This window comes from Cannabis sativa, chromosome 6, assembly GCF_029168945.1.
Source record: "Cannabis sativa cultivar Pink pepper isolate KNU-18-1 chromosome 6, ASM2916894v1, whole genome shotgun sequence".
In the NCBI taxonomy this organism is placed as follows: domain Eukaryota; kingdom Viridiplantae; phylum Streptophyta; class Magnoliopsida; order Rosales; family Cannabaceae; genus Cannabis; species Cannabis sativa.
Window position 1 is genome coordinate 61,000,376 of NC_083606.1, and position 12,220 is coordinate 61,012,595.

The 12,220-nt window shown below is 32.9% G+C and overlaps 1 protein-coding gene across 1 annotated transcript; it reads left to right on the plus strand.

The window, feature by feature from the left end:
* Window positions 1-9,297: 9,297 nt before the first annotated feature.
* LOC115725616 (pathogenesis-related thaumatin-like protein 3.5) lies at window positions 9,298-10,678 on the plus strand. Its single transcript, XM_030655200.2, has 3 exons — window positions 9,298-9,436; window positions 9,611-10,280; window positions 10,415-10,678. Exons 1-3 carry the CDS (start codon window positions 9,364-9,366, stop codon window positions 10,575-10,577), a joined length of 906 nt encoding a protein of 301 aa, XP_030511060.1. The 5' UTR covers window positions 9,298-9,363; the 3' UTR covers window positions 10,578-10,678.
* The last annotated feature ends 1,542 nt before the right edge of the window (window positions 10,679-12,220 follow it).

Genomic DNA, 12,220 nt, shown 5'->3' on the forward strand with positions numbered 1-12,220 from the left:
AGATACCTTATAGGGCTTGGTTCCCTAGATTTCTGCTTTTGGGTACTTGGCGAGGATTCCTCTTGTTCCTTTCGAAGTCCAGCAGGGATGGCTTTAGGATGCACGTGGATCCCTGCTGCCTCCATGGCTTTTTGCATGGCCAGCATTACCTCTTGCATCTTTTAGTTTTGCTCTTTTTGGGCTGCAATTTCAGCTTCGTGATCAACAGCCTTTTGCCTTAAGAGTACCAGCTCTGAGTAGCTACCTTCGTCGTAGGCGTACTCATCGAAGTTTCCTTCGTAGTCGTTATCAGGGGCTCCTTCTTCTTCCTCAGAACCCACAGTTGCTCTTGAGGCCACATCCTCATCATTTGGATCTTGAGCGTCTTGAAGAGGGCGAGGTTGACGTGTGCTTCGAGTCTCCACCATTGTTGTTTTGTTGTAATGTACTATCTAGTTTCAGACGCTTCCTTCAGCTCTCAATGAAAGCACCAAAATGTTGACCGAGGTTTTCGACAACCAATATAATAATAATAATTTAGAGAGCTATAAGAAATTAAGAGAGAGATTTTTACGTGGTTGGGGCGTTAATGAGCCTTAGTCCACGAGTCTGTATATTTATGATAGTATTTATTACAGAGAATGTTCTTGGTGGATTTTTCCTCTTCTAGTTCTTATGAAACCCAGAATTCTCGACCCCTCTTTAATGAGTTTGGGGGGTATTTATAGTATTTTTGTGGGGTGATCCCTAGAATTAAGGTACATGTATTCCTGTAACCATCAGTAAAGCCACACATTCCCAATGAATTTATCATAGGTAATGCATGGTCTAATCCCTAGGTTCTGTAGGGATTTTATGAGGGCAGTCCTTAATCCTTTTTGACTGATGTGATTCCTCACAGAGTAGCCGTCACTAGACTTTATTGATCATAGCCTAGTAGGTACAGATTGGGGGTTGTGCCGTCAGACTTTATTACGTATGGCAGTTTCAATACGCCTCCTCCCATGCGGCATTAAATGTGAGATGACTGTTCAGACAGGATCTGACACCACCCGGAGATGCTTTGTTGCAATCTTGCTCTCCAGGAGCATAGGGGATTTACATGCCTTCTCTGGGAGGCATGTCTAAGGTAATCCTGCGCTAAAGGAGACTTAGCTATTTTATTCAAATGCTAAATCCTTTCCATCCACGTGTCATCATACGGTTGGTTCACGTATTTTGGGCAAAATCAGGGGCAATAAGGGGGTTCTTAACAAGCCGTATATTTTAGAGGACAGAATCAGTATTGTTGAAAGTTCAAGAAACAAATTGCTAATTATTCTATTAAAAATCAATTATCGATTAAAAAAATTACGTAAAACTCAATTAAAAAATTAATTGCATGTATGGTGTTGATGTGGTAAATGACAATTGTCTAATTATCTATGTCATTATTCTGTTTGCTATGTGTGATAAAACTTGACAGAATGATCAATTTACAACACTGTGAATAATTCAGAGAGCATTTTTAACAGGCTGAAAAGTTTACGGGTATAATTATACATAGGTCATAGTTTGAAGGATAAAAATCTTAAATAACTTTTAATATATATATTTGGAGTGTATTTAAAAGTTTCTGTGTAAGACGAGATAAATATAATATAGTAATTATATATGAAATGATGTAGTAATTATATATGAATTGTTAATGTTTGAGAAAATAATTAGTAATTATATAGAAAAATAATATTATATTTAATAATTACTAAATATAATTATATTTAATTATAATCCCCACAAACATATCAAATTGTGTACTTATATCTAATTTATATCCAATTCTATTTAAATCATAACTTTCCACACACTCCATACTTAAAATCTGCCTATATGCTTAATATAGCTCCATAATTAAAAACAATCTCACATAATAGGACAATCTAAAAAGATACGTTATGTTTGAATATTATTTTTAAAATAGATAATATAAAAAGGAGGAAGATTAGAGTGTAACCTTACCTACTTATTTACACCAAAAGTAGCCCTGATAATGTGGACATTGATATTTGACATGCGGTAAGAAAGATGATATCTCGGAGTTGAGTAGTTTTGAATTATAAGAAATCAGCCTAGGAGGGGTCCCTAGCCCTGTGCCCAGGTGGACTTTAGGAACTCCGGGATGGAAGTTCAGACTTCAATAACTTGAATCCAACTCTCTATCTTTTAGTATTCTGTACTATGAATACATGGGGCAATCAAATTCTTAAACACTTTTATGTTGTTCAAATTCTTACTAATTTTACTTTCTTAAATGTAGGCTGAGATACGAAAGCAAGTTGAGGAGGGGATAGTGTTAGTAGAAGGCTCAAAAGACATACTCACTCTAGCATTGGGAACAGAATAACATTGAGGACGTGTTAGAGGAATAGGGCGTGGCATCACACAAGCACAGTTTTTCAAAACTCCACATCCTTAAAGAAAAAGAGTCAATGACAATGATCACCTGAGTGAGGTGGAGAAGCGACTTCAAGAGTCAAAAGAACAGGGTCGTAGGCAAGACGAATTATTAAAGCAACTCCTCGAAATAGTCCAAAGTCAAAGTGGTGTTGCTGATACCTCACATGCATCTGGTTTAGGTGTTGGGGGAGCATCCAACGAACCAGCTTTTCCTGTTGTTACCTCAGTTCTAGGAGCAACACCAGCTGCAGGGGCCTCTGCTCCACCAGCTGCCAAGGCCTCTACTCCACCAACTCCCAAGGCCTCTGCTCCACTAGTTGCCATGTGTGATCATACTGCTTCTGTTCCAACACCACCACTTGTTGCTCCACCAGCCACAACCAGTGCAGCTGCTCCACCAGCACCATCTCTAGTTAATTCTGATAATGTATTATTTACTTGCTTTTTAAAATGATTTTCATAATGCATGCTTAATTTTCATGTCATAATTATTTAATTTCTTTTTCAAATAAATTTTGTTTGTCTCTTATTTTGTTTGCAAATGAAGAGATTGAGGTGTGATATGTACGTGATTGATCCCAAAGAAAAAGATCTAGTCTTAGTTGCATCAGGTTATGTGAAACTTGAAAAGGCATATAAAGAAGGCAATATTAGAATACATGGAGTAAAAAAGAAGTTTGCTGATTTTAAACGTGTCTTTATTGAGAAGGTGGTTGAAGAAAATGCCATTCTCCCATGCCCTATAGAGCATGAAGGCTTCAATACAGTTGGTTTAGCTGTGAACAATTTTGTAGCTTGGCCAACGAACCTAATCGACATGCATCCAGATGATTTAGCAAAGGTATTTTGAGTTATTTTTATATCACTTAGCTCAACAATAATTAATGGGTTTATGTTCTTAATCAGTTATAATACATTTTGTTTTTTTTATTTGTTTAACGCTTTGAATTTGTAGTGTATTGTTTCAATGATTAATGAGTTTGATTTGTTTAGCTTCAAATATTGATGCAATTATTTGTTTCAATGTCTGAGATTGAGATTCTATAGTAGTAATTTTGATTAAGTTTGTTTACAATAGTAATCATATGGCAAAACATGTTGAGAATTGAAATGTAATATTTACATATATCTATTACTCATGATTTGTCTCTATTGTTTATGGTTTTTTTCTCTGTGCTGCACATTGAGTCATTTCTATAGTACTTGGTATTTTTTAGAGTAGCTATTATTGGATTTTGAAATTTTAATTGATGTTATGTTTGATATAGATGAAAGGAAAGAAGAAAGTTTCAAGAGATCATTTGGCTCCACCGACTTAGCCACCGATACACCCAATGAGGCCGAATAAGCAGTCTGTCAAACAGTACATTCCGCCTGCAAAGACACAATTATTGCTTGGACTTTCAGAGATTGTGAAGAATTGGTCTGCTAAGAAATCAAAGAGATGTTATATTAAACTAGAAGTGTTCGAATGAGAAGGCCAAGAGTGTTGGATCAGCGTAGACGAGGTGGAAGATGTGTGTGAGTTGCAGAAGATTGGAAATACTGTTATGTCTCTTTGGTGCAGGTATAATAGTTAATAACCAAGTTAATATCTAAACTAAAAATTATATTTACAACTGTTTATTAATAATCTTTTTTAATTTAGTTATTTGCAAGAACACACACACTTAATCTTGGTGGGTTGAGGAATACATACGCATTTAATAACCTGCTTCAGTAGCAACTGAAGCTGGTAAACTCGAACAACATTCAGAGAATTTATATCAGCGATTGATGGGTATGCAACCTGAACAATAGTTGATATGTCTATGAAATTCAAAGTAAGTATGTTTTTATATTAATAAATGTAACAAACTAATGGATCGATTAGTGAGTTGACTGAATTAACATGTTTTATTCTGTTGTGACCACTGGATGACAATTATAATCCATGCCAATACTCAAACTGTTGCATATATCGACTTGACGAATGACTTCATCCCGACTGATATTATAAATTGTATCAAAAAGTAAGTTATAATTTTTTAAATTTAGATTATGTTACAAATCAATTCGTTAATTAATATATTTTTTGTTTAGTGTTGTGGACAAGTACAAGATCCGAAAAAATATACGAAACAAGGGTTCAGTAAAAATCAACCAGCACACGTGTCGACAGTAGCCGGATGGAGTACAATGTAGTTATTATGTTATGAAAATTATCCAGAATTTTATGACGGTTGTTAATCCTGCAAGTTTTTTAAAAAATCATGTAAACATGAATAACTCTTCTTCATTTAATTTTTATTTTAATTAGACTTTTAATGTAATGATTAATATTTTTTATCTTTTGTTTTACAGTTTAAGTCAGACGCTCCCTATAGTAATGAGGAGATTAATGCAGTACAGGATGAGTGGGCCGAATTTGTGAAGCCTTTGATTATAGATTAAGTACAAGGTTACTACTTTTGTTATAGTACATAGTTTTATGATTGTTGTTAACTTTTGCATATGTAATTAGTTTATATTTAGTTTACGATATACATGGAATTTAAGTTTTAGGATCGATTCTATTAACAATTTATAGTATTATGTGATTAGTTAATAGAATCGATTACTAATTTTATATAAGTTTTATAAATATTATTTTAACATTTTTTGTATTATGTATTTACTATTATATAAAATTATTCTAAAATTTGATAATACAGGTGGGAAAAATTGCATGAAAATTTGTAATTTTCCCTTACCTATATTTGTGCTTCATTTTATAACCGACGCAATAGGTAAAAAAAAAAATTTAGCAATTGATATGGTATTTTTGAACCGACGTAATAAGTTGGTCGTGACGGTTTGAAAATGCCATTAATGACTTTGCGTCGTTTCGAAATCGACGCAAAAAATAAAATAGAAGAGTACATTTTTTGAGTCAGTTTTTAAATGTAGATAATTGTTTTTTGCGTTATTTTAAAAATAACGCTAATAAAAAAATATTTGCGACTATAGTATATACGTCGGTTTTATTAACCGACATAAATTCTTTAAATGACACTTAAAAACTGACGAGAATTATACTTTGTAGTTGTGGATCAATAGTTCATAATCTCATTAAGACTTACAAATTCAATCTAAGTGATAACTCTCTATATTTCTATGATAAAGCCAAAACACAAGGAAAAGAATGAACATAACAACTCATAAAAGTCATACAATCAACTTAGATACTTTCGTTCTAAATTAAATCGCATCCAAAATAATCAAAGCATAATCAAATCTCCCACTTTTCAGAGTTTTGATTTGAATTCATAAAAAATAATTATAGATGGTCAATAAATAATTGCAAAGTTAAATCAAATTGCATAGAATTAAAATAAGAAAAGAAGAAGAAATTAAAAAATTGAATTAATTCATAAAAGAAATTCAAGTAATTCTCATAACAATCTTATAAAAAGTGATTTAGTTCACAATTATCATCTCATAATGAAAATAAACATAGCATTCGAAAGTAAAAAAAAAAAATAAGAAGAAAAATTCTTGAGAGTGAATTGGGATGCTTCGCATGTGTTTTTGGCCTCCCCCAAGTCGTCACCCTTCAAGTCTCCTTTTAAAATTTGCAACTAGGTTTAAAAGTTTTTTTTTTCTTGCTAAAGTGAGGGAGGCCGCAACATGCTCTATTCCATGCCACGACTTGGCTTTTTTTTGAGAAAATTACATAGTTATTTGCGGCATAACCTCCTAAAGTGGTCAGGTGTTTGCAACTAGCCCCCAATTCTAAAATTTTGGTGGTAAAACCTCCTGAATTGATATTCTGTTAGCAATTATCCCTTTCCGTCCATTTTTGGCTGTTAAATGCCATGTTGGAATGTCTACGTGTACACAATGTACACGTGTCACAATTTTATTGGTCCACATAAATTATTATTTAAAAAAATAAAAATAATTAAAAATAATTTGAAATTGGGAAAAAAGAAAATTTGAAATAAATAAAATTTAAAACATAATTAATTTTTTTTTTTGTTGAAAGAAAAACATAATTTAATTAAAAACTAAAAAAAAAAACCCTAATATTATCACACCACATGGCCCTCACGCATCTCCCACCCTCTCCCTGTTCATTATCGCACAGCAAAGCTACCCATCTGATTGTCTCCGTCCATCCACAGCCAACCCCAAACCACCATCCGGTTTCTTTCTTTCTTTATCTCTCTGCGTTTAGCTCGGCCCAATGCCAGAGGATTGTCTCCGTCCATCCACAGCCAAAATAGAAGCCACGAATGGCATCCCTCTTCATCTGTCTCGATCTCTCCCTCTTCTTTTTAATTTTTTCTTTGGTTCAGATTCTCAGATCTAATTTGCAGATCTCCATCGGCCGCCATTAATGGCTCCTCATCGTTCGCTCTCTTCAGTTTCTCGTCCCCTCTCTCTCACGTTCCTCTCGCCGTGACTGTGATGGGCCACATCCGACCAACGTCGGCTCAGTCATTGATGGCCTCGCCAAGTTCGAAATTCCCTGATCTCGCTACACCCCTTTTCTTCTCTCCGGTTCTCATCGCACCTTCCTTTATTCTGTCGCTCCTCTTTTTCTCGATGGGTATTAATGGCTCCAATGATAGATGTAGGTTTTTTTTTTTTATTTGTGATTTGTTATTTATTTATTTTTTTTTTTTTTTTGGGTTTGTTTGTTTCATGGGATTTGGATATGAAATGTAGGTAGGTGTTTGTTTGTTTCTGTTGACATATGGGTTTATGTTTGAATTTTTTTTAAGTATTTTCATATCTATTTTTTTTTTTTAAAAAAAAAACAAATTAAGACCTCTACTGATTGTGTTTATATGGTAGTGATGGTAATTCTGGTGGATGATTTTGATAATGGTGGGTAGTGGTAGTGATGGTGGTGGTGTTGGGAGATAATGGAGAAGAAGATGATGAAAGAGAGAGATGAAGAAGACGATAGAAGGTTCTGGGAAAAAAAATAGAAAATGTATTAAATAAAAATAAAGGTTTTTGTATTTGATTTTTTTTTTTAAAAAAATAACTTTTTAATTAAAATAATTAATTTTTTATTTTTTTTTAATATTTATTTACGTGGACCAATACAATTATTCGGGAAATTTGAATTATTATGAATGTTTTAATACAAAATTGGTTTGGAGAACATGTAGTGTAGATAATTTTTAAAATAGGATCAATTTTCAAAAAACTCCCAAAATAGCCTTGTCAAAATCCCAATCTCTTTCTCTCTCCACTCAAACTCTCTCACGATTCTCTTTCCTTCATGCCCGATCCCAGCCGCCTCTCACACTCCGACTTCGCCCGAACCCCAGCCACCTCACACAACCACCGCGCCGTCGCCCATTCGACTCCGACCGAGACCCACCCACTATCCGACCGTCATCACCGCCACATGGAGGAGGAGACCCACCCAGGATAACCGCACCATATCTAAGGTATTTTTTTAACTCTTTTAAAATTTTAGATCTGAGAAACCATTGGGGAAGAAGGGGGCCCGACGGGTTGGGTCCGATGGGTCCGACGGGTGGGGTCCGATGGTCCCGATGCATGGGTCCGATGGTCCGATGGGTTGGGGTCCGATGGTCACGTTGGGTTGGGTCCGATGGTCCGATGGTCCGATTCGTGCGGTCCGATTAGACCGATGGGGTCCGATGGCTACCATATTGGGCCAATCGGACCCATCGGACCCGAGGGGTTTGTTTGTTTTTTTTTTTCTGTCGTACGCGATGGAGATCGTCGGGTCGTAGGCGGTGGTGAGGGGGTGATGACGCGGTGGTTGTGTGAGGTGGCTGGGGTTCGGGCGAAGTCGGATTGTGTGAGGCGGCTGGGATCGGGCATGAATGAAAGAGGGACTGAGAGAGAGTTTGAGTGGAAGAGAGAGAAAGGGATTGGGATTTTGACAAGGCTATTTTGGGAGTTTTTAAAAATTGGTCCTATTTTTAAAATTACCTACACTAAGTGTTCTCCAAACCAATTTTATATTAAAACATGCATAATAATTCAAATTTCCCAATTATTCCATGTGTACACATTGTCCACGTAGGATAGTACAACATGGCACTGAACAGTTAAAAATGAACGGAAAGGGCTAATTGCTAACAGAATATCAATTTAGGAGGTTTTACCACCAAAATTTTAGAATTGGAGGTTAGTTGCAAATACTTGACCACTTAAGGAAGTTATGCCGCAAATAACTCAATTACATATACCTCTTTTAAATTAATGTCTTTGATTTTTATCTCATTTTTTAAAATCTATTATGTTTATCTCTTTTTTCAATTATTCTACTAGTTTTACCCTTATCATTTCACTGTAGTCTCTAATTTTCTCTAATAAAAATTTTGCCCCAACTTTCTTACAAACCTACACATCTATCTCCAAAAAATATAAATCTATTATGTTTGAAATTATATCTTAATTATGTGAGTGTGGGAGGATAATTTGGGTACAGTATTTATAAAAAAAAAATATATATTTAAATTAAATTTTATTTAAAAATAAATTTAATTAAAGTATATAAAAAAAAAAGTATTTTTCAACTTCTCAATTTTTTTATTTCTTTTCATTTCCTCTACATCTAATTTGATACATTATATTATTTCTCTCCCAATATTTGAAAAAAAAAAAAAAACAGAAAATCAATGGCAAAAATAACAAAGTATAACCATTTGGCGAGGCAAAGAATCCTATGATTTTTTAAATTTATTTTGCTTTGTAAACTAAGCTAAGGAACAATTTTTCTATTTTTCTAGACTGTCCTTCTCGGGAGATTCACTCCCTCTCTCACGTATTCTTTCTTTCTCTTTACACTTTCTTCATCACACACATAATATAAATTTACACATAACTACATAATATATATAATATATATATATATATATAAATAAGTATAACGAAGTCACTGATCTTCAGTCATCCAAATTTTAAAGTACTATAGTAACTCCATAACAATCAATGGCTTTAAGTCCCATATCATTACTTGTCTTCAGACCTCTCATCCTCTGCTTATTAATTATTACAACCTCAGGTAATGTCTCTCCCCTTTTTATTATTAATAATTATATGTACATATTCCTTTATTCAAAAATGATCTTAATTTAATTTGGGTTTGTTTCTCTACGGAGACCAAACTTTAATAAAAAAAAATGATCTTAATTTTAATCATGCAATACTCGTTAATAAGTACTTAATTTATAACCAGGGCCAAAACCATCCGAAAGTAAGAGAATATTCACCATAGTAAATTACTGCAAGGAAGTAATATGGCCAGCAATGACAAACAGTAACAACTTCACCGGTGGAGGAATACCACCACTAAAACCAGGCCAATCAACAGTCTACACCGCCCCGCCGCAATGGAGCGGGCGAATTTGGGCCCGAACAGGCTGCAATTTCGACAAAGACGGCAACGGGAAATGCCAAACAGGCAGCTGCGGAACCCTGCTGAACTGCACAGGCCCAAGTACACCACCAGCCTCAATAGCCGAATTTAATCTAAACGAAACGATGGATTATTACGACGTGAGCCTTGTGGATGGCTTTAACTTGCCTATAGTTGTTAAGCCCAGCAACGGCACTGGGAATTGTAGCAGTGTCGGGTGCGAAGGCGATTTGAGGCAGAGCTGCCCGGCGGAGCTTAGGGATGAAGCCACGGGCAAAGTTGTTGCTTGCCGAAGCGCGTGTGACGTGTTCGAGAGGGACGAGTATTGTTGCCGTGGAATGTATAGTAATCCTGTGAGTTGTGTTGCTACGAATTATTCGAGGATTTTTAAGGAGTTTTGTCCCATGGCTTATAGCTTTGCCTATGATGATCCTACTAGTGTTGTTACTTGCTCTGGTGCCGATTATACTCTCACCTTTTGTGGATCAAGGTAATAAATATAGTGAATTAATACTACAATAATTTCATTAATAAAAATTAAAAAATAAAAATACTACAAATTTTATGAGGTAGGATTATATATAAATGTAATTTTTGAGTAATAATAATGATTGTAATATGCAGGAACCAGACGTTCTGCTCATATCATGATAACAAGCTCGTTTGTAGTAGTGGATCAAAGAATCTTAAAGTACTTCTCTCTCAAAATCAAAAAATGTACTGGGGTTTTATTTTGACATTATTATCTTATTTTATTTTTGTAAATGATCATTATTTCCGACCCTAGCTAGCAAAATTGACGTGTATAGTTAAGTAATCTGTCTTTTTTCTAAGTCTTTTCATAAAGTATATTTCTAATCGATCATTTTTTCAAGTTTCCTTATAAAATGTGTAATTTTCTGTGAGAATATTTGAATTTAATGTCTAATTTTTTCTTTTTTGACAATATTAATACTTAAATTAAACTTTTAGATTTTCGTTGAATGTTAAGTATCATGTTATCATGTTAGACCATTTCTAATGAGAAACATAAAATTTGTGTTAAATTTAACATAAATTTAAGTTATATTTAGCCTACTATTTACAATTATACTCCAATCTACAAGATGTAAAATAAGTAAACAAATAATTAATTATATATTAATAGTCATTTGCAGTGAGGAAGCTAGAAATTTGGCTTTGGGAGGGCTTCAATAAATATTAAATCAAAACTAATAAAAATAACTGATAAATGTATCCTTTCAAATTTTTATTTTCAACAAAATAAAATAAAATATTGTCAATAGTATTATTTTATTTTTTAATAAAGTGTTATTTTTTTATTATTTGTATTGGGCTACTTTTAAAATGGGCTTGATTAGAATGAGGGTAGGCTCATGAATCATGATTAAGATATTGAGTGAGGGCTTTTATGAATTGGGCTTTAATAAATTAAGTAAAGTGAATTAATATATGTATATATCTACATGTGAAAAATTTGATGTATATATTTGAGTGAGGGCTTAAGCCTACATGTAAGCTAAAGTCCCTCGGGTCATTTGATATTTTAATGAGAATATATAAAAACTATTGTTTTTTATTTTTTATTGTTTAAATAATAGTAATATAGTAAATAAAAAATGTAAAGTTTAGTAAAAGTTAATAAATCATAATAATTAGTGGCCTTATAGTAAATAAAAAAATATCATTTATTGTGGACTAAATTTAGCACAATATCTTGTGTCAAATTTGACACAACTTTTAGCATGTGCCAAATTTAACACATTTTTTAGAACACCATTGGAGCAATAATTTTTGTTAAGTGTGTTAAATATAACTATACACTATTTTTTTAGCACTCCATTGGAGATGCTCTTAGAAACTAAGTATCGGTTCTTAATTAGTCTATATCATTAAGTTTTTATTTTAATTGTAATTTTGTCATACATATATATAATCTAAAACTAGATAATATTTTGTGCAAAGTACGATTTTTTTGGTTTTATATTAGGTTACAATAATTAAATAATGTTACAAATATATAAGTTAAAATGAAAGGTTTTAGCACAATTTACATGTCGAAAGTATATTACGGCTATTATATATGATAAAATACTAACATCACTTTATACTTATTATTATTTTGGCACAAATCAATCCACTTTTTAATGGTAAAAAATCTCTTAACTTTTGATTAAATTTGTTTTAATAATATCATGTCAAAGAAAAATTTATTTTAATTAAATTTTAAATAAATAATATTATTTGAATTAATTAAAATTAAATAATAAATTTATTAAAGAGCAAGTAAGAACTCAAAACTATATCTATTTGGTTATGTATAATAGAATCGAATTAAAATAATGGTTTTATATAATTCATATCGTAAAAATAAATTCAAAAAAATATTTAAATAAAATAATATTAATATTTACATATTTATAAAACAAA

What these genes read in the sequence shown, in the direction of transcription:
- LOC115725616 (XM_030655200.2), top strand. Translation starts at nt 9,364, where the DNA reads ATGGCTTTAAGTCCCATATCATTACTTGTCTTCAGACCTCTCATCCTC. An exon ending in ATTAATTATTACAACCTCAG is followed by an intron (nt 9,437 to 9,610) that starts GTAATGTCTCTC and finishes ATTTATAACCAG; the next exon opens with GGCCAAAACCATCCGAAAGT. An exon ending in CTCACCTTTTGTGGATCAAG is followed by an intron (nt 10,281 to 10,414) that starts GTAATAAATATA and finishes TGTAATATGCAG; the next exon opens with GAACCAGACGTTCTGCTCAT.